At 40.9% G+C, this 22,524-nt stretch overlaps 1 protein-coding gene across 6 annotated transcripts in view; it reads left to right on the forward strand.

The window, feature by feature from the left end:
- Positions 1 to 22,524, forward strand: part of birc6 (baculoviral IAP repeat containing 6) — an 81,481-nt gene that overhangs the window by 25,516 nt on the left and 33,441 nt on the right. The window contains exons 32-62 of one of the 6 annotated variants that reach the window (XM_026355079.1): positions 58 to 195; positions 352 to 479; positions 660 to 791; positions 2,074 to 2,289; positions 2,403 to 2,586; positions 3,448 to 3,651; positions 4,091 to 4,224; positions 4,981 to 5,134; positions 5,234 to 5,350; positions 6,640 to 6,800; positions 7,363 to 7,489; positions 7,588 to 7,698; positions 7,958 to 8,216; positions 8,347 to 8,918; positions 9,433 to 9,608; positions 9,714 to 9,810; positions 10,033 to 10,227; positions 10,314 to 10,514; positions 10,712 to 10,991; positions 11,075 to 11,331; positions 12,014 to 12,122; positions 12,409 to 12,645; positions 12,931 to 13,786; positions 14,051 to 14,194; positions 16,601 to 16,730; positions 18,007 to 18,138; positions 18,253 to 18,414; positions 18,538 to 18,711; positions 20,024 to 20,223; positions 20,357 to 20,690; positions 20,875 to 21,092. In XM_026355079.1, the coding sequence (XP_026210864.1) occupies positions 58 to 195; positions 352 to 479; positions 660 to 791; positions 2,074 to 2,289; positions 2,403 to 2,586; positions 3,448 to 3,651; positions 4,091 to 4,224; positions 4,981 to 5,134; positions 5,234 to 5,350; positions 6,640 to 6,800; positions 7,363 to 7,489; positions 7,588 to 7,698; positions 7,958 to 8,216; positions 8,347 to 8,918; positions 9,433 to 9,608; positions 9,714 to 9,810; positions 10,033 to 10,227; positions 10,314 to 10,514; positions 10,712 to 10,991; positions 11,075 to 11,331; positions 12,014 to 12,122; positions 12,409 to 12,645; positions 12,931 to 13,786; positions 14,051 to 14,194; positions 16,601 to 16,730; positions 18,007 to 18,138; positions 18,253 to 18,414; positions 18,538 to 18,711; positions 20,024 to 20,223; positions 20,357 to 20,690; positions 20,875 to 21,092 (6,539 nt within the window). The remainder of the gene's footprint in view (positions 1 to 57; positions 196 to 351; positions 480 to 659; positions 792 to 2,073; positions 2,290 to 2,402; positions 2,587 to 3,447; positions 3,652 to 4,090; positions 4,225 to 4,980; positions 5,135 to 5,233; positions 5,351 to 6,639; positions 6,801 to 7,362; positions 7,490 to 7,587; positions 7,699 to 7,957; positions 8,217 to 8,346; positions 8,919 to 9,432; positions 9,609 to 9,713; positions 9,811 to 10,032; positions 10,228 to 10,313; positions 10,515 to 10,711; positions 10,992 to 11,074; positions 11,332 to 12,013; positions 12,123 to 12,408; positions 12,646 to 12,930; positions 13,787 to 14,050; positions 14,195 to 16,600; positions 16,731 to 18,006; positions 18,139 to 18,252; positions 18,415 to 18,537; positions 18,712 to 20,023; positions 20,224 to 20,356; positions 20,691 to 20,874; positions 21,093 to 22,524) is intronic. The other 5 variants (XM_026355081.1, XM_026355083.1, XM_026355082.1 and 2 more) reach the window with 5 other exon arrangements.

Here is a 22,524-nt window from a genome sequence, read left to right on the forward strand (position 1 = left end):
AAATAGAGGTTTTGTGTGCGTGTGCGTGTGCGTGTGTGTGTGATTTGCGATTTGCAGGTGTTTTGGATATCCCCATGATCAGCTGGGTGGTGATGCTGGTTTCAAGACTTTTGGACTATGTAGCCACCATAGAGGATGAGGCTTCAGGTGTGAAGAAGCACCTAGGTGGGAAAGAGCGGGAGAGAACTTTTACAGGTATGTAAACTGGCAATAATACACCTAATACATTGAGTATTTGCATTTCTTTCATCCATCTTTTCCCATCTACTCTACATGTAGTTCACATTTCCTTAGAAACTTCCATGTGTGTACCATTGAACTGATGAGTGTTGTTATTGGTCTAACCTAAAGGAATTCAGTGGAGCTTCATCAATAACAGCCTTCAGTCTCAGAACTCCAGTAGGTCAGCTAAAGGCAGCAGCAGCCTGGACCGACTTTACTCACGCAAGATCCGCAAGCAGCTTGTCCACCACAAGCAGGTAAATGTGTCTCACTTCAACACCAGCGCACCAGCACTATATTGTATGAAAATGTGCATACAAGTCTCTTACCAGAAACACACCCAATATGCCCCTCTCATAATTCTGCAGCATTAAAATTGATTGTCTATAGAAGTTGCTTTTGCAGTTCCTATATTTATCCCATCCTTTTTATTGTAGCAGTTAAATTTATTGAAAGCAAAACAGAAAGCTTTGGTGGAGCAAATCGAGAAGGAGAAGATCCAGAGCAACAAAGGGTCTTCCTACAAGCTGCTGGTGGAACAAGCCAAGCTCAAACAAGCCACATCCAAGGTGAGCAACACTTCACACATATTGCTTCTCAGAGTTCACAGTCTGCTACACCAACATACTCTCAATGCAGAATTTACTACTATTGATGGGGGTTCAGCTTGTTTTTAGGGGTTTTATTGACTCCATGTTTTAGGATTTGCTTGGAAACAACATTTTAAAAGTATATTGAATTATGAAGACAATCAAATATCAGATTATAGATTGTTTCATCAGAACATTAAAATGCAGCAGCTGAGGTTGGGAGAAATAAGTGTGCCCTGGGAAAATTTGTAGGATGATAAAAGTTAATTTATAAGCAACTCAGGAGCCGTCACACAGTAGTCCAAGATGGTGGTTGTCCACTATGATGTTGTCGTTACTGCTAACTTAGCTAACCAGCTGTTACAGCATTGGCAACATGTTACTGGTTGTTACTCAATACATGCAATATGTTAGTAGTTATAACTACCTTTTAAGTATAAATATTTACTATAGATATGGTATGTGGCAAAAAAAACTTGGTTGTAACATAAATACACATTGGTTTCAGTTTTTGTTGGATTTTGAGCATGGCTCCGTGTAAAGATTTCTACTATGATCCAGCTGCACTTCTCAGCTGATAGTATTAGAGTGGTGAGTGTTGGCAGCCTTTGTTATGCACATATGTTCCTGTTAAAAGCAGATTAGAAACCTGGTTACACATTTACATGGCAGAGTAACCGGTTTTCTGGTAGGGGAATCTACCTAAGGAAATCAGGTTTTGCTATTCTCCTGCTCAGATTATGGTAAGAAGGTATTAAATTTACATTATACTTAAGAAATCAGCATACTCGAGAAAGCTGACTGTAACCTGGTTATTTCAGTGCATGTAAACGCACTGAATGTTAGTCTGATTTGCCTGCAGTTAAAGTAGCAAGAAAACTACAGGCGCGTGATGACGAGTTGCTTGTTTAAACAGCCAGAAATAAACTGATATAAGTGACAATTACTAACAGTTAGACAAATTAAAGAAGAAAACTATTGCTCACAAATCAAAACCAAAATTTAACTTTGCCAAATGACATGAACATAAGTCTGATTGGCAGTTTATCCTTTTGTCAGATGAAGCCAAAATAGGTGAGTCTATATCAGATGTGAGGGTTTCAAGATTGCTACTCGTCTTGTGACTCCAAATTAAATTTAAATTGAGTGGTCCTTGAACTGTATGTTAGGCAGATACAGTGTGATACAGTGTTGCTTATTTTCTATTTTCAATGTATCATAATTCCATGCTTACCCTTGCTTTTCCTTTTTCCCCTTTTAGCACTTTAAAGACCTTATCCGTCTACGGCGGACAGCTGAATGGCCTCGCTCCACACTGGACACCGAGTCCACAACAGCCAAAGAAACCCCAGAAGTAGAACCTCTGCCTTTCACTCTGTCCCATGAGCGCTGTATCTCTGTCGTGCAGAAGCTGGCCCTTTTCCTCCTCTCTATGGACTTCACCTGTCATGCTGACCTACTGCTCTTTGTCTGCAAGGTATTCATGTGACTCTTTCAAATGGACTTCTGAAATGTGGGAATCTGTAGATACCTATAAAGATAAATATAATTTGTTTTGTTTTGTTTTTAATTAATTGATTATCCATTTAGGTCCTTGCTAGGATAGCCAATGCCACAAGACCCACAATCCACCTGTGTGAGGTGGTGACTGAGCAGCAGCTGGAGCGCCTACTTCTTCTGCTTGTGGGGACAGACTTTAACCGGGGGGACATCTCCTGGGGAGGTGCCTGGGCACAATATTCCCTCACATGTATGCTACAGGACATCCTGGCAGGTGTGTGCACTGTGCTTGTGGTTTAGGGTCACATCAGTTTGGACAGTGATTGATCACGTTAAAAAAAATATTTCATCCAACACAATCTTTTACTTTGTGTTCCATCTGACTGAAGAGCACTGTTTTCTAGTGAAGCTGCTCTTATTCAGATTGTTGAATATGAAGGTCTGTGAAAACCCGTAAAGACTGTCAGTCCTCCAGGTGAAGTTATCTGGAAGTTTTATGTTTAAAAGTTTCGCTAATCATCCAAATAGATGCTGCATGATGTGAGTAGATATAGTCACACCTCTACACTTGTGACACCTCCTACTCAAATGCATTGTTAGGTGCGGCCAACCTGGTGGATGTGTGAATTGGGCCTGATTTTTTGAGAGTATAATTGCTCTCAATTCGACAAGTGTAACCAACTGGGAGGATACATTTGTGGTCTCTAACCAACTTCCTTCAGAGTGATGATGCTAATTGGATGAGTGGTGAAACCGCAAGCAAAGCAATCTAATTTAACTGTCATTGAAAAAAGAGCACACCACCATGTGCAAATATTTAAATGTAACCTTTTTTTTTTTTTTTTTTTTTTTAATTCAAAATTTTAAAACGTTGACACTCGGAGTTTAGATGACACAAAATGAACCACAGTTAACACACATTTAAACCTTTCTAAATCATGCACCATGTATTAAAATGACTGTATGACCCACACATTCTTTTCTGTGCTGTTGTAAACATACTCAAATTAAAACACTGTCACTGTCTAACTGTTCATACTGAACATGCTGGAGCACAGAAAATGTGAAAATATCCAAATTAGTTTGATCTGTATATAAACAAAATAACTGTAGTAAACTCTGTTGGCTTTTGCAGGTGAACTGCTGTCCCCGAGTTCTCTAGATGGAATGGATGAGGCTGCAGGGGGTGAGGATGCTGGTGCGTCATCCTCCTCAGCAGGGGCAGATTCAGATGACTCTCTGCCCCAGCCTGCACCCATCCCTCTGGTAGAAAGCATTGATGAGGCTCTGGTCCCTGATATCATCTCAGGTACCGCTGGGACTTCCTCAGTATTCCAAAGTGCGTGGGTAGCACCCCCCAAAATTCAGTACTTCTCACACAGATGTTGACATGAACCTTGACTTATTATGATCATGCTACAATGTATTAGTGTGATTAAAATGTTCTCCTCTTTTTCATAGTTGCATGTTTACTGTGTTTGTTCACTCATTTGTTTTAGTATTGCATTAGTTCTGAGACATGGAGGAGTGCAAACATGTAAAGAGCTATTTTGGGATCTGCAACTTGGGAAAATTAAATGCTAACAGCTGTGTTCCCATACAGAAACACAAAATTTGCATTATCATTACTGTGTGTTTGGACTCCTCTACAGTGTAAGAGCTAAATGCTTGATCGGCATTAAAATTGCCCAGTAACGTGCTAAAAAGCGAGTTTCTTGCTTGTATGTTTTTCTGGTGTGCTTGCTTGGCAATATTAAAGCTGTTTTTATTATCCAAAGGTGCTCCACCTCTGTCATCTTTGGAAAAAGATAAAGACATAGACTTTGACTTGCTACAAGACCTGATGGATGTTGATATTGATCCTTTAGATATTGATTTGGAAAAAGATCCACTTGCTGCCAAAGTATTTAAGGTATGTTAATTTCTTTTTACTATTTAAAAAAAGTCAAAGAATGAAAAAGAAAATATTGTAATTTTTACAATTTTACAAAATGAAAAAAGAATCTAGCTGTAAGTTTAAAAAAAAAATTAATCAAGTAATTGGAAGTTTACTAGTGTATTTTGTACAAGTGCTTAGTATTATGAGATGAACTCAGAGTTGTAAAAAATGTCTTCTTTTTTAGAGTGGTTAGGATTTTCTAAAAATGGCATTATTAAATAACAAATCAGCAGTGAACAGGTGCTAGAAATGTGTTAGCTTGCTGGTCAAATTAAAGATTATCATTGAAATCTAAATGTTGTACAAGTAAATCCTTTTTTTTTCTTGCAATATTATACTTCTTGTAACAGTCCATTTACAGTCTACAAGTCTACAAGACTTGACAATTTGTGAACATAATATTTTTTTATTGTCCAAATAAAACCTAAAATCTAATCAGATTTCTGAAGGTAAAAAGCTGCCTTCCAATATAATGCACACAATGAGCTTTACCTTTTTGTTACATTGCAAAGTTGAACAATTTACAAGCTGTTCAGTTTGTAAGCTAAGTCAACTGATGCACCAGATTTTGAAAATGGACAATGTGAAGGTAAAGTGACTTCTCTGATCTTTTTGAATTGACTTACGAATTAAAAGTGTTTTGGCTGAGATAGGTTCTACTTCATGCAACTCAGTTTAAAATTTTCCCTGTGTGTTTCTCATTCTGTCTTTTTTTATGTTCCTTCCCAGCCTATAAGCAGCACCTGGTATGACTATTGGGGTGCTGATTATGGCACATATGGGTACAATCCATACATCGGAGGAGTTGGTATACCAGTGTCCAAACCTCCAGTTGCTGCTGAAAAACCTGGGTCACAGGGTCTGTCAGTCTCCGTGTCACAGGGTGAGCATAAGTAGAGTTTTACTTATTTGTGCAGTCATTGCCTCTTTACATTTACCTTTTGATGTCTTTCATACTAATCTTTGACCTTGTGTTTTACAGCTTTGGATGCCCGGTTGGAAGTGGGCCTTGAGCAGCAGGCTGAACTGATGCTCAAAATGATGGCAACTCTACAAGCGGACTCCATTCTACAGGCCCTCACCTCAAGTTCATCCACAGGTAACAGCCTGGAGACAGAATATTGTTTTCAGTGTTTCAGTCTATGCTGGAGTTTGTAAAGATAGTCTATATGTAGCCTTACACAGTGCAAAGAAAAGGTTTGGAAACATACCCCTATTTTTTTTTTTCTCGCTAGAAATTTTAGTGCTGATGGTCTTAAAATGATCATGTATGTCCTCTCAGGTTCTAAAACATCTTACAGTAAAATAGGTTAATGTCCAGTAAATCAATGATATGAGTTTATATTTGGGTGTTCCTCCATAGGGAGGTTGGCCTGTCATTTTCAGTGAAAATTAAATTAGAAGTAAAAATGACCAAATAAATACATTCTTAGAAACTTTTCAGTCTACTTGTCTTGTGAAGGAAGGTTGTTATCTGTGATACAGCCAAGACAAAGATTTCTTTAAAAGGAATTGTTGCAACTGGATCCAAACAGGACTGTAGACACAGTGGAAGGCCCATCTGCAGATCTGCCAAGATGCACAAGCAGTGGCCTTTTGATGACTGGAACCAAGTTTTGTGGACTGATGAGTTTAATTTTGAGGTGTTTAGGATTAGGGTTAGTGAAGAACATACATTACAGAGCTTAGATGTGGAGTTCATTAAAAGATGATAGATATACAGTGGCAAGAAAAAGTATGTTTGGAATTTTATTTTTCTGCATTCATTTGTCACTAATGCCCCCAGGCAGCAATAACATCAACCAAGTTTGAGTGTTTTTTGTCAGTTGGAGTAGCTCCACTACTCTAAATTAATTTTCTTAACAAGACTCCAGGCATGCTAGCACCTGACTCAGTTAACTTTTTGAGCTCATTATTTAAAGGGTTCACATACATTTCCACTAGTTTTTATGGTTGTTCACAAAAGAAAGGAAAGATCAGATTTTTTGTTGTTATTATTTTAGGGACATCATATTTGTTAAAACTATTGACTTAAATGAAGATCAGATAATTCTTTATGACAACTTAATGCAGAAAACCACACAATTATAAAAGGTTCCATTAGTGAAACATGGAGGTGGAAATGTGATAAACTCTGATGAGTGGGCGATCTGCATGTGTACAAGACATTTTCAACCAGCATGGACACCACTCCATACTCAAGAGGCATGGCATTCACTGAGTGAATAGCAAGACAATGATCCTAAGCATTCTAAGTAGTGTAAGAATTGTTAACTCAAATGATGAGTAAAACCAGCAAAAGATAAGAATACCTAATTGTGTAGGTGTTTCTAAACTTTATCGTGACAGTGTATACCATGACTATAAGGCCAGTTTTGTGACTTTCAGTGAGCCAGACCTCAAATGGGACTGATGACTCCCTGTTGAGGGCTCTCCATGGAGGAGGCTCTCCTCCGGGAAGTTGCCTGATAACCCAGCCCTCATCCATCCCCATGCTGAGTGCCTGCTTTAACAAGCTCTTCTCCATGCTTCAGGTGCACCATGTACAGGTCAGTATATGGTCTTTATAGACTTACTAATTAAAATTACAACTTGACACACTGACACATTAAATACTCAGCTCAGGGGGATTGTAGCAACTCATGTCAAAGGGAAAACTTCCAAAAATCTAATTAAATTAAGTGCAAATGTAAAACACAAGATAACTTTGACTGCCACTGCCAGGGAGGTTATTTAAGCCAGTACTGTGTGGTTTTGCCTACATGTTTGATTTGGATTAGAAACTGTCTTACTATAAATAAAGTTCTCTGCAGACATATCCAGTTGAAAAGCTATTTACTGAAAATAATAAAATTAAAGGTAAAAAAAAAACAGTAGAGTAGATATCTGAACTACTTTTCAAAAAGTAGGCAAATCAATCAAATCAGTTTTATATATATATATATTCTAATTTCCGTACAGGTTTGTGCAAGTCAAAGTGCTTTAAAGATGACAATACGACAGAGTAAAAACATTTTCAAAACAAAATGAAACTAATGGATGCAACAAATCAAAGATTGCATTTGTAAGGTACATTCACAACTTGACTTGAAACTTTTTCTTCTGTCTCAGCTGGAGTCCCTGCTGCAGCTGTGGTTAACCCTCAGTCTCAACACTTGTCCTGGTGGTAGTGAAGAGAGTGGATCAGACATTTTCCTGTTCAATGCCAGCCGAGTGCCGACCATCCCACTCAGCCAAGGTCAGGATTCCTTCACACTGTCTTTCCTTTTATGCCGGTAATAAGGAGCTGTAGAAGCCCAGTTTGTTATGTAGCTTCATATTTTTGTGTTTGTTTAGCGTCCATCAGCAGTTTCCTAACGGTGCTGGCGTGGTACCCCAACACCTCGCTGAGGACATGGTGTCTGGTGCTGCATTCCCTCACCCTGATGACTAACATGTCTGCCTGCGGTCAGTACTTCACACTTATTTCACTACTCCTCCTGTTAGTGTTAGTGTCAGTATAGTCCATATAGGTGTAGTTGGGGATTTAAAAAAATCTTCTTGAAAGTGGTCAGCAGTGTGTAACAGAGCAAATGTAGAGGGTGGGAGTAAAGGTGTTATTCTAAAAGGGTGTGTAAGTTGGATTTATACATGGTATATATTTTTTTTAACTTTGTAGTTCTCTGGTGTGTAGTGATCAGCAATAACACCTCTGTTTGAACTTCAGCCTCCAGCAATGGGATGAGTTCTCAGGAAAGCACAGCCCAGCAGATGGTGTCTGATCCCAACCTGGTTCATGTACTGGTGCGTTTCCTGTCTGGCAGCAGCACCAATGGAACAAGCCAACATACCTCACAGGTGGGACCCACCGCCACCCAGGCCATGCACGAGTTTTTGAGCCGCATGCAGGTGCACCTGTCCTCTACCTGTCCACAGATGTTTAGTGAGTTCCTGCTCAAACTCATGCACATCCTGTCTACTGAGAGGTAGGTTTTCTTTTCTCAAGACATTTATTTACATTCAATGTTTTTTTTACAAGAATATATACAATAACGATTAGTAATTCTTATATGAGTCAATAGGTTTGGTAGAAACTAATCATTCTGTATCTTTCAGGGGTCCATTCCAGTCAGGTCAGGGTCCATTGGATGCTCAGGTGAAGCTGCTGGAGTTTACTCTAGAGCAAAATTTTGAGGTGGTGTCAGTGGCCACCATCTCCTCTGTCATAGAGTCCATCACGTTCTTGGTTCACCACTACATCACTTGCTCTGATAACGTGGTGTCCCGCTGCGGCTCAGACAGCTCTGTGGGTGCCCGGGCTTGTTTTGGCGGCCTCTTCGCCAACATCATCCGTCCAGGAGATGTAAAGGCTGTCTGTGGAGAGACCACTCGCGACCAGCTGATGTTTGACCTCCTTAAGCTGGTAAATGTGCTTGTGCAGCTGCCGCTGTCTGGGGACAGAGAATTCAGCGGACGGTTGCCTCTGACTGGCAGCGGAGTAGCTGATAGCAGTGTGTCGGACGAGGAGAAGGTCTGTGGCAGCAAAGAAGGTGTGACTGGTGGATCTGGGTCTAGTCAGGGTCCTCCTGCAGGTGTGGCTGACCTGGTACTAGCCAATCAGCAGATAATGAGCCAGATCTTGTCAGCTCTGGGCCAGTGCAACAGCAGTGCCATGGCCATGATCATAGGTGAGACAAACATGCTAATAATTGTACACTGACTCTACAGTTCCTGTCTGCTCTTCTAAGTGTTTCAACATCTTTCATTCATTGTTTTGACTTGAAAGCCTGCACCTTTATAAATCTGGTTCACTTTTACCTCTCTCATGAAGCATGTTTCCTGCAGAGAGTAAGTTTTTAGTCAAAAGAAAATCTACACCTACCTACACTTACACATCCTTTACCAGACTGCTGACTGACAAAGTTAGCTAGTAACTGGATCAGGTAAGGTATTTAGCAGTTTAAGAGTCAGATATTTTTGTTTGTTTTGAGTTATTAGAGACCAAAAACTAAAACCGGCAGCAAATGGATGCAAACACAACTGTTCCCACAATGTTTACCAGAGCCATTTTATAACTCTTAATTCTGCTAGATATAGGAGAGCTCCCACAATGTAATTTTCCTAATGAGAAATCCTAAAATTATTGGGGCATTTGGGTTAAACATCTTCTGCTGCCAGCTGACAGTCTTCTCTATTCATCAGGAGCAAGTGGTCTCCACCTGACCAAACACGAGAATTTCCATGGTGGGCTGGATGCCATCTCAGTGGGTGACGGCCTGTTCACTATTCTCACTACTCTCAGCAAGAGGGCAACCTCAGTCCAGGTTATGTTACAGCCCATCCTCACATATATGGCCTGTGGTTACATGGGCAGACAGGTGGGTATCAAATTGTGGTGTGATACTGGGTCTTGATGATTTCATATTAAATACATCCAAACACATTTAACAGATAATACAAAGGTATCCTTTTAATGTTTATAGGGGTCTCTCTCCACATGTCAGCTGTCAGAGCCTCTTCTGTGGTTCATTCTCCGTGTGTTGGACACCAGTGAGGCTCTCAAGGCCTTTCACGATATGGGTAGGTGTAAAGACCTACCCTCTTGCCCTCTTGCTTCTCTCAGTTTGACTTACCCAGCCTTTAAGGGGTTTTTATATTGTGTGGGTGTTGCACTGTGTGCATTAAGCAATCCTGTGAACTGCTGTGAGCGATCAAGGTTCACTGACCTCTAGTGATTGTTCTTTGTCATTCTAGTAATTTTTGGAAAACTTGGTTTTAAGAAACCTTTTATTTCCTAACCAGGTGGTGTGCAGTTGATCTGTAACAACATGGTGACCAGCACCCGAGCTATTGTGAACACAGCACGCAGCATGGTGTCCACCATCATGAAGTTCCTAGATTCCGGTCCTGGAAAGGCAGCAGATGGTAACCTCAAAGCCAGAGTGATGACCTCAGAGCCAGACAACGCAGAGGGACTCCACAACTTTGCCCCTTTAGGTTCTTTTAGTTAATTTTATCTTAATCTGTTACATCCTTCTGTATATATGTATATGTTTTCTAATGATCTGTCTGTCTCCTTATAGGCACCATCACATCCAGTAGCCCCACAGCTCAGCCAGCAGAGGTCCTCCTCCAGGCCACGCCACCACACCGTCGGGCCCGCTCAGCAGCTTGGTCCTATGTCTTCCTCCCAGAGGAGGCCTGGTGTGACCTCACCATCCACCTCCCTGCTGCCGTTCTACTAAAAGAGCTCCACATCCAGCCCCACCTTGCTTCTCTAGCCAGTGAGTAACACTAGTTGATTAATGAAAGTGATACAGTTAACAGTATGCCTTTTTATATATATATATAAACACACACACACACACACACACACACACACACACACACACACACACAAACACTCTCTTTTAGACCCCACTGTGTATATGTGGAATTTGCGAATTTCAAGTGTATTTCTGTGTTTTCTGTTATCATCTAGCCTGCCCATCCTCAGTTTCAGTGGAGATCAGCGCAGACGGCGTCAACATGTTGCCACTCTCCACACCAGTCATCACCAGTGGCCTGACGTACATAAAGATCCAGCTGGTGAAGGCGGAGGTTGCCTCTGCCGTTTGCCTAAGGCTGCACCGCCCACGTGATGCAAGTACTCTGGGACTGTCTCAGATCAAACTCTTGGGTTTGACAGCATTTGGTAACACCTCATCTGCAACAGTCAACAACCCCTTCCTGCCATCTGAGGACCAGGTTTCTAAAACCAGGTACCACAAACTGATCTGGGTTTGAGAGTTTTTACATTAGTGTTAGAAATGAGAGTGGTAACCTTTTCTTTCTTCTCATACAGCATTGGGTGGCTGCGTCTCCTCCATCATTGCCTCACCCATGTCAGTGACCTGGAGGCCATGATGGCCAGTGCTGCAGCACCTACTGCCAACCTGCTGCAGACCTGTGCAGCACTGCTTATGTCACCTTACTGTGGCATGCACTCACCCAACATTGAAGCTGTGCTAGTCAAGATTGGCCTGCAGTCAACTCGCATTGGACTCAAACTCATTGACATTCTGCTGAGAAACTGTGCCGCCTCTGGCACCGACCCTGCCAGTGAGTCACACTTAGCTGTGGATGACTCACACAGTGTTAATAGTCTGGTTTCATAGCTGATCTATAACACTTAAAAAACCTTAAAATTTCCAATCAAATCAATTCAACTGAATTTGTATAGCGCCAAATCACAACAGAAGACATCTCAAGGCGCTTTACTGTGTAAGACCTTATAAAGTAGAATTGTATACAGAATTATATAGAAAACCCAACACACTTTGAGCAACCACTAGGCAACAGTGAAGAGGAAAAACTCAGTTTAGAGGAGAAAACCTCTACCAGAACCAGGCTCAGGGTGAGCGGCTATGTGCCTCGACCAAACTATAAGCTTTAGAAAAAATGAAAGTTTTAAGTTTAGTCTGTCCAGTTGTTTGACAGTTGACAGCTGCACGTAACATTAATGACAATTGTGGTAGGTTTGTACTTGTACATCACATAAGCTTAAGAATGTGAACACACAAATCTTGAAGACTAACAACATGATTCAGGTTCAGACAGGGTTTGAATCTAAGTTTAAAGAATGGAGTTTCTTCCAAACAAATGTAATTTGATGGGTTGGATAATGCAGTCTGTTGTTTAATTATTAAAGGATCTTAAAGGATATTAAAGGTATGCACTAAAGGTCACAAGCTATCAAAAATGAAAGCCATCGTTTTTAATGTCTTTGCTTCTGTCTTTGTAGATCTGAACAGTCCTCTGCTGTTTGGGCGATTAAATGGCCTCTCCTCAGATTCTACCATTGATATTCTGTACCAGCTGGGCACCACACAGGACTCTGGAACCAAAGACAGGTACATTAACACAACAGTTACCTTAAATTATCATCAAGTCTCCCCCAATAAGAGTAATAGCCAAGGAGAGAGTCAAGGGTACATTTCAGACGGAGACTTAACGTGATTCTAAAGCATGTCCTTAAACTTTCCCTGTCATCTTTTACTGTCATTTGGTTGTGTTTTCTGTATATAAATTCCAGTGTGACTCAGCTCAGACTGAGTGAGTGACTGCAGAGATACTGCAGTGTTTTTCAAACCTTGTGATATTATTTATCAAAACGTTGGTTGAATTTGAACCCTCCAGGATTCAGGCTCTCCTTCAGTGGGTCCATGACTCTTCAAGGGTGGCAGCCCATAGGATGAGCGTCCCCATGGGATTTGCTGCTGCGGGTGCCAGCTCTTCCTCTGCTTCATCGAGGGAGTATGGCCTCCTCATGCCTTCACCCTCCCACCTTCACTGTGTGGCAGCCATCCTATGGCACAGCTATGAGCTGCCTGTTGACTACGACCTCCCTGCTTTGCTTAACAGAGAGCTCTTTGAGTCAGTCTTTTCCCATGTTAATATTACACATACACATACACATGCAATACAGTAGATGACTTAAAAGAAATCTGTGACTTTTTGCCCAAGTGTTACTAGCCTGTAATGTTAATGTCTCCAGTTGCACGACAGTTGATAGTTGCGGGTAACTTTAATGACAATTGTGGTAGGTTTGTACTGGTACATCAAATAATATAAGAATGTGAACACACAAATCTTGAAAACTAACAACATGAAGTAGATTTCTGAATAATTACTGATTTTATTTATTGTCCTTCCCTCCAGAATGATGTATAACTGGTCTATGTCATTACCATGCAACATTGTGTTGAAGAAGGCCGTGGACAGCCTGCTGTGCTCCATGTGTCACATCCACCCCAGCTACTTCTCCCTACTTATGTCTTGGATGGGGATAGTCTCAGTGCCTAGCGCCAGCCACTCTCAAGCCCAGCACCGCCGCCTCGCCATGACCGATGACAGCAAAAAACAGCACGATGCCAATGCAAATGCTGCAGGACTTACAGATGACTCTAAGCACGTGAGACCCCCTGTTAATCTGTCGGAGTCCCAGTTAACCACTCTGGCAGCTGCCTCCCAGTCTCCAGGAGCCATAGAGCAACTGTTGGACTCAGGCTTGCCCTCATTGCTGGTTCGCAGCCTTGTGCAGTTCTGTGTTGGACTCCTGGCCAGTGCCGACCTCCCTCTGCCTGCTGGTCAGGCTGAGAGACGACACTATCATCACCACTATCACTCCTCACACAGTCGACCGCCTCTGGCTGCAGAGCTGGCTGCTCCTGTGCTACGCTTCCTCACAGAAGTAGGCAACAGTCACGCTATGAAAGACTGGTTAGGAGGACCAGAGGTCAACCCACTGTGGACCGCACTGCTTTTCCTGCTGTGCCACTCGAGTGCCAGTGCTAGTGCCGGTACCAACGCAGGCTGCCAGCCGCTGAGCTCTGGAACTTCCACAGGTCCTTTTCCATCCCACCCTCAGCCGTCTGGGTCTCGATTCTCTCTGGCATCATCTGGGCAAGCAGGAGGGCTCACCACCCAGCAGAGGACAGCTCTGGAAAATGCCACTGTAGCTTTCTTTCTCCAGTGTATCTCCTGCCACCCTAACAACCAGCGGCTTATGGCACAGGTCTTCTGCAACATTCCACCTCTCACCTTATTTAAGACCCAAGGAATTCAATATTTGCATCCCTAGGCATAGATTTGTTGATGTTATTTGTCATATCTGTTTTTTAACCCAACACAGCTGTAGACTTAGCTGCTTTACTTACTATTTAAAAACTGATCATGTCTGAAAATGTACAACATAATTTCTTAAAGACATAGGAAGCCCATGAAGACCCAAGTTGCTATTTCTGGTAATATTTTATGTCTTGACATTCCTTTTTGGCAGGTCCTGTGTGAGCTCTTCCAGTCTGCACCCCAGCAAGGCAATGTGCCAATGTCTGGAAACATCTCAGGCTTTATTCGAAGGCTTTTCCTGCAACTCATGTTGGAGGATGAGAAGGTCACAGTCTTCCTACAGTCTCCCTGTCCGGTGCGTAGATCATCAGCTGGGCCATATAAAATGTTGTCATAGCAGAACATATAGTGTGGACTTTCAGCTTTATTTTAAGTCTCACAAAAATATTGTATTTACCTTTAAGAATTACAGCCATTTTAAGCAAAGTACCTTCATTTTCAGGGACTCAACAATATTCAGACAATCAAGTCCAGTCAAACACCTGCAAAATGCTAACCAAGTACCTGATATCAAGTCCGGACTTATTTGCTTCATTTGTCTTGAAGTAACAAGGAAATGGATTACACCTGGTCTGTTAACTTTGTCAGTTGTCCAATACTACTGAGCCCCTGAAAATGGAGGTACTCTGCTTAAATCTAAAAATCTACACTTTGATCACATTTTGAATTATTTCAAATTTATTGTTATGCTGTTTAAAGGCAATCTCTGTCAATGTCCAGATGTTTAGGGTCCTACTTTATGACAAAACATGGCTTAAGCCTACATGGACATCTCAACAAATTAGAATTTTGTGAGTTTTTGTTTCATAATCGAATTTAGAAAGTGAAACCGTGATATCCTACATTCATGATATGTAAAGTGAAATATTTAAATCCTTAGTTGTTTTAGTTTCAATGAATATGGCTTATACCATAGGACAATCAAAAATCCAGCCTGAAAATCCATCTCAATATAGAATATATCCTAAGATGAATCAAAAAGGATTCTAAAAAGCAGAAATGTCCAGCTTCTGAAAAGTATGTTTTATTTATGCACTTAGTACTTGGTTGGGGCTCCTTTAGCAGAAATTACTACATCAGTGTGGCATGACACTGTTGAGGCCTATGGCATGGCCCCAAATCATCACTGAATGTAGAAACTTCACAATGGGCTTTAAATAACCCTTAACCCTTAGCTTTGTGCCTCTCCACTCTTCTTCCATACTCTTGATTTTCAAATGAAATGTAAAACGTAATTTCATCTGAAAAGGACCTTAGAACACGTACAATTCTTTGTCTTCTTAGCCCAGGTATAACACATCTGACATTGTCTCTGTCTGTTGATATTAGGACAACAGCTTCTTGTAAAGCTCTACCAAGTTCTTGCATCTTGTCAATCGTCATGAGACTGAGGTCATCCCTGTTGTGTGTGCGCGACTCTCCCTTAGACACTTTTCTCGTCCAGTCAACTTACCATGAATAGGCTTCAATACAGCACACTGTCAACAGCCAGCTCTTTCAGGGGTGGCTTTTTGTGGCTAACTCTTATATAGATGTTGTGGATGATCCTCTGGACAACTGTTTACTTGATCTTAAAATGAAATATTCCAGTACAGTATTTTGCTGATCATTATCATTATGTAATAATATTATTGTTGTTATCATTGACTAAAAGGCTTAAAATATTTCATTTTGTGTAATCTTGAATATGTGAGAGTTTCACTTTTTGAATTAAGTTAGGAAACAAAAAACAACTCTTTCACACGTTTGTAATTTGTTGAGATGCATTTGTAAATGACTGTACTATTCAGCTGTGGCCACAAGAAGACAGTACAACTGTATGAGACAGAGCGTTCCTGTCATTTCCCAATAATTTGTTGGGTTCTCTCTATGCGTTTATGAAGTCAATTTCTAATTAACCCTAATTGTAAGGTGCCTTGAGAAAATTCCGTTGTGATTTGGAGCTTAGAAATAAACTTGAATTGAATTGAGATGAAATTGAATAATACTTCACACTGATGCAGCCTGATGTGATGTGTCCTCACTGACTAATTCTTTAAAATGTACACAGGCTGTCTGGATAAAAAAAATCAAAGAACAACAATTTAAATAGCTCAAAACAACTAATGTTACCAGTGGTTTCTCAAAAGTCAACACAAAGTGCAACTTCTAATGGCTACCATGATCTCAAAATTAATATTGAGTCACAGGTATCAGCTGCTGCATGTGACTGTAAATAATCTGTGTAAAGACACTTCAGAGAACAGCGTCTGCCAAATCAGTAAATGTTAATGTAAGTCCACAGATGAGTTGTGGGGTTTACTAAAAGTAAATTTGCAATTGAGATGCTTTTCAACCAGTCTGTTTGATCTAGAAAGGATTTGCCAGGAAAAATGGGATATCCTAAATTCAGGTGTGGGGAGCTTTTAAACATTTACACAAGAAGACTTGAAGCGAAGTGGCTTCTTCAGTGTACTGAATTAAGGGGTATGAATACTATTTCAAATTAAATTAACAATGCAGTAAAATGTGTATAAAGTGAGTGACATTGAGTCAGCACCATGAAGGCTACATGGGGCAGTATACAATGCTGGTAGTGTTCTTCATATTTAACATAGATGCTGGGTAAGAATTTAGTTGTACATTACTTTTTAGTTTCCTTAGCTTATTAAAATGTTTCTCAAATGTGGTAAAACAAGGCTATGTTTTCTACTATCCTCAGTTATACAAAGGCCGCATTAATGCTACCAGCCACATGATCCAGCATCCCATGTATGGAGCAGGCCACAAGTACCGCACCCTCAATCTGCCCATCTCCACTACACTGGCTGAAGTCCTGGATCGGGTGTCTGGTATGTTTAATGAAGAAAACTGAAACTGAAACTCACTACAGAAAACACTATATGCTATGTATATGTATACAGTATTCTAATTTCACACATGCACTAGAACCCTGAACTTCTCTGCACTTTACCCAGGTGAGCTGCATGTGAAAATGCAAATGTCCAAGTTGTTCAGTTCAGAGATTACCCAGAATTTATGCTGTGAGCCCCCAGAACAAAGTCAAACTAATGTCTGTGTAAACCCAGGTGTGAATACAGCAGGTCTGTAGTATTCACAGCGAGCCAGTGGGCCTTTCCTTTCAGCTGATCCATTCAGAAAGTATAAGTGATGCAAATCAGGCTTTCTGTTGTTGGAAAATTGTTCAGGAAATTAAGATTAGATACGTAGCGTGTTATTTCTAATCATGTGACTTGCTTTACTGATGTGCTGAAATAAAAAATAAAAAAAACATCCATCATGTACTTTGTGACATGATATCATGCCTTCTGCACACATTCTCAAGTGAGAATGTGTGAGAATTTTCTCCTGCTGTGTGCTGCATGTGTTAATGCACAACTCCACAGAATGCCTAGACCAGGTTCTCCAGACATTGCTCAGAATGCATATCTGAAAACAGATTATGTTAGTTGTGTGCAATATGATATTAGACTATTAAAATTAAAATGTCTATTTAGCAACGTACCAGGCAGCATGATAGATGACAACACAAAGGAGTTGGTCCCTAAAAATAATTCAGTTTGATATTATGGAACGGTTTTGAACTTTTCAAAATCAACACTGTGCAACAAACCGTTATATATGTATGTTAAATATATGTTTGCAGTCAAACAGTGAGAGGACTCAGCATAAGTGCATCAGCCACAGCTACACAGCAGGCAGCCACAATACCAAAACAAACAACTCTAGTGACAAGATTTGTAAAAGAAACTCTATATGGCAGGACAGGGAGGCGCTGGAAAGACGTAACTGATGCTATGAAAAAATGGATAAAGCTCAAAATAGTTAATCCATACCCAGATACCCAGCTGCAAACATTTTTCCAACACAGCCATTCCACTGCTGTAGTCTGATGTTGTAACCAGATTGAACACAAGATCCAGTTTTTTTTCTACAACAGCTGATTTATGGTCTAGCTGCACTTCTGAACCTAATCTAAGTCCGAAATATATTTAATTTACAACGTCTGTTATTATTTTCCTATGAGGTTTTGTTTTGTTACCTTGTTGTGAATTATGATGCTGCCCCACATCCATCCATGCGTGTACTCACCATTTATTCACACAGACACACCCAGCATTACAGCCAAACTGATCAATGAGCAGAAGGAGGACAAGGAGAAAAAGAATCACGAGGAGAAGGAGAAGATGAAAGCAGACAGTGGCTTCCAGGACAACTACAGCGTTGTTGTGGCCTCAGGTACTTGGCCCTGTTTGTACATGCCCCTTGTTCAGCTATTACCCAGTTAGCTAACTTCTGCCTTTAATGCAGTTTGTTGACAGTGATGTTTCCATGTTGTTTATGTCTAATCAGGTTTAAAGTCCCAGTCCAAGCGCGCTCTTTCAACCCCTCCTCGACCCCCATCAAGGAGGGGTCGTGTGATGAGCGATAAATTGACTGCTTCGTCTGGTGTGGATCCATCAGCTAAAACCATCAGTGTACCTGTCTTCCACCTCTACCACAAGCTTCTTCCAGGTACCATATGCACATATGTAAAGTTAACATGCTGAGTCCTATCTGGGAGGAGGTGAAAGAGTTGCATAATGAAACTGAGAAGCCAAGACTGAATGACATTTTTTTTAATGTTTGTCCTGTCAGGTCAGCCCCTCCCACCTGAGATGACCCTGGCCCAGCTACTGACACTGCTGTACGACCGCAAGCTGCCACAAGGCTACCAGTCCGTCAACCTGACCGTCAAACTGGGCTCAAAGGTCATCTCTGATCCTGGCCTTTCCAAGACAGACTCCTTCAAGAGGCTACGCACAGAGAAAGGTACAGAAACCTACAGTTAAAATTATGTTTGAACAGTTTAAAATTAGTTATTGTTGCTTTTTAGGTTTAGTCTGTTTGTTTTGACCTGTCACAAGTGTCTCGAGGAGTAAACTTGGAGTCTTAAACACTGATAACTTGCAACATTGTAAAGCCTAGGATATATCACACGTGCTTACAGATTAAAACCTGTATTATGGTACAGTATTATTGAAGGATATACACAGTTTGGCTCCTGCTTTTCACTAACTTTTTAAGCAAGAACACACATTAGTTTCAATACTTTTTAACTGTATGATGTTAGGGACAAGCTTGTGCTATCATGCTTTAGCATATGATCTTGAACATTCATGGATTTCTTTTGTATTACACCAAAAAACACAATTTCTGAACTCTGCATTAGATCACATTGTTACATGTATGTGAGTTTGAATTGTTTGGTTAAATTACTTTGGAGTTCACTTTTGAACTAAATTCACACAGCACATCTCTTTCATCTCTCCACATCTGATTGTGGACACACATGTTCATGTTGAACCAAAAAGTAAATGCAGGTTAGGTGTGAAAGTGCCCTGTCATACTCCATACTGTCTAACATTACTCACAACATTGCTCCTGCTATGATTCTGGGAGTTGATTTTCTGCTAGCAGTATCACAGTCAACTGCTGGCCCTGTCAAGATCTAGTGACTGGGTTATTTCTGTCTTTTGTCCAACAAATGACCATAATGTTGTGCAGTCAAAACTGTTTGTGCTAGTATAAAATAATCCAGCCCTGTGCCTTTTACCCTTATCCTGTGTGAAGATTTGATGGACTTTTACTCCAGTAAGAGTTCAGCTCACATCACCTTGGCTGCTTTGAAATAAAGTATTTGAAGTCTAAAAGCTGGAGTCAGAGATGGAGTGGTTTTCAGAACCAACTCTTTAATCACAGTTGGTCTTGTGCTTACCTTTAGAGGCTTCAGGGAATTAAAGCTTTTTAATCGTTAGAAGTTGCTTTCATACAACATTCAAGGCATTTTCACATGCAATGTGTTACTTTAAAGCAATCTACCTGCTGCTTCCCTTATACTGCAGTGATAGAAAGCAACATCAAGACCTGTGCACAGCTTCTGCTAGTATCTCCTAACTGATCATTGTAGATACATCCACAGAGGAGCTCGCACGTGGCTCTTTGCATTTAGCATGGTTTTTAGCCACATAATGCAGGAGCATTATGTGGAGTCTTATGTAGACTTTAGGTCACAACCCAATACAGTGCAGAGTGTTCAATGTGCATGAATATACAAGAGGTCCACTTTTTACCCTACTTGCAGTGGATCATTGTGACATGCTGAACAGCTGTCCTGAGGACGAACCGATGTTGGCAAGTGAAGAATGTCTGGATGCTGCCACTGACGAGTCGCTGTTGGAGACCAATCCCATCCAGTCACCTTTGCAGGTCTTTGCAGGCATGGGTGGCCTGGCCCTCATTGCAGAAAGGCTTCCTATGCTCTACCCGGATGTCATTCAGCAGGTGAGACTTGCAGGCTGCTTTAGGCTTGTAGATATACATGGACTGTAAAAGTACTGGCATCAAGTAGGGCTACAATTTTCATATGATCTAATAAATTCTGTATTTGATAAAAATATCATATGCTTATTTACAGGTCAGTGCACCAGTGGTGCCATCAGCCACACAGGAGAAGCCCAAGGACAGTGACCAGTTTGAGTGGGTAACCATTGAGCAGTCGGGTGAATTGGTGTATGAAGCACCAGAATCCATTGCTGCTGAACCACCACCCATCAACAAGCAGCAGTCCCAATCCTCCTCCTCATCATCGTCCTCAGTACAAACAATGTCACCCATCCCTGCCCACTCACTAGCAGCTTTCGGGTTGTTCCTGCGCCTGCCAGGGTATGCAGAGGTGTTGCTGAAGGAGAGGAAGCATGCCCAGTGTCTTCTGCGCCTTGTGCTCGGTGTCACAGATGATGGAGAGGGCAGTAAGTTTGAGTGCACTTCTCTTGATTCCTCCTCCTCAGTTCCTTAAAAAGACACAATATACAAACGGTACCAATTTTCAATAACAGTTTAATGCATGATAAAAACTGTGATTTTCTATATGTTTGTCTTTTGTTTTTTCTAGCTTGGAACAAAATGTAAATATTTGCTTTGACATTCTCTTAGGCCATATCCTGCAGTCTCCATCAGCCAATGTATTGCCCACGCTTCCATTCCACGTTTTGCGGGCGTTGTTCAGCAGCACTCCTCTGACCACTGATGACGGTGTGCTTCTACGCCGCATGGCTCTGGAGATTGGCGCCATTCACCTCATCCTGGCTTGTCTGTCAGCTCTTAGCCACCATGCTCCACGCAACCCCAATGCCAGCACCAGTGTCTCTGAGGTATGGTCATCACACACAGTTATTGTGATATTCTGTTTATTAGAGTTGATTCTAAGCATCAGCTGACCCTTTGAAGAAGTAAAGACTGGGCAGATTGGCCTCAAATGCAGAAATGTCTCTGGTAGCTGAATCAGTCATTCAGTCATTAACTTCATCTTGAAGAAAGTCAACACTTTGCACTTGCACAGTGTACTTTGACTGTCTTAGGTTTTTATGCAAACTGTACATAGGTATGTGAATCCTTTGGAATGGCCTGTTTTTCTTTCTTTCTTTTTTTTTTTTTTTTGTTGCATTAACTGACCATAAATTCTAATCTGATTTTCATTCAAGTCATAGATAAAGAGAAACACAATGTGCTTAAGCAAAAAAAAAAAAGATCCATTAATTATTTAATAATTATTAACTTATCAGACTTACAGCAGTAACCTCAAATGAATGGCTTCCTGTTCTTTTAACACAACTGCTACTGGTGGACTAGCATCTTTAAATACATTGTCCATTAAGATACCTGGATAAACTTGGGAATTAACTTCCACGCACTCTTGGGATTATGTAACAATTATTTGAAACGTATTAACAATATATTTTACGACAAGTGGTAACTTAGGTAATGTTTACTCCCTTTCCCTCTTTTCTGTGTGGATTTATGGAGATGTCAGAGCTAAGAATAGATCATATTTCTTAAGTTTAAGCTGAAGATTTGAGACCTCTGGTCCTTGAGACATACACTCCATGGTGCCCTGAGAGGAGCACAGACATGAGATAAACCAGGGGTATTCAACTGAAATTTAAAGAGGTCCGGTTACTCAAGTTTTTTGGAAGCAAAGGTCCAGAAGATTATAATGTCTAACTATTTACCGCAATATATTATCAAGTAGCCTGCATGTAATCAGTACTTGACTGTCAAATCAAATTGATTCAGTACAATTCAAAAACCTTTTGACAAATTTATTTTTATGTACCATTGAACTGAGCATGTGGCTCAAGATCCTGGTGGACTGGTCATATTGGGCTCTGAGACTAACAACTTTCTGTGATCACACTTCAGATTTGAGTGGGTATGTGTGTTCAAAACCTTTGTGTTTTGTCTCATAAACAGAAAGGCAATTGGTCTGTAGCTCCGGGTCCGTATGGGACAGCTTCTGGGTCCGGATCCGGACCGCGGTCCGCCTGTTGGTGACCCCTGAGATAAAACATAAGACGGCAACAGTTATTATTTATAAGCATTACACATCCCAGGAAATCCCCAGTCAGTCCTCAACTTAAATGCAGTTACTGATTTTCACCAGCAATGTTTTGTTCCTCTTAGGGCTGCAGATATCAAGTATTTAGTAATTAAATATTCAGTTAATTATTTCCAGCAATAACGTAATCTGTTAAGAATAGGGGTGGGTATGGTCTTAAAATTATGGGTGGTCTTTTGTCTCTTCAA

Source organism: Anabas testudineus, chromosome 15, assembly GCF_900324465.2.
Source record: "Anabas testudineus chromosome 15, fAnaTes1.2, whole genome shotgun sequence".
Lineage (NCBI taxonomy): Eukaryota > Metazoa > Chordata > Actinopteri > Anabantiformes > Anabantidae > Anabas > Anabas testudineus.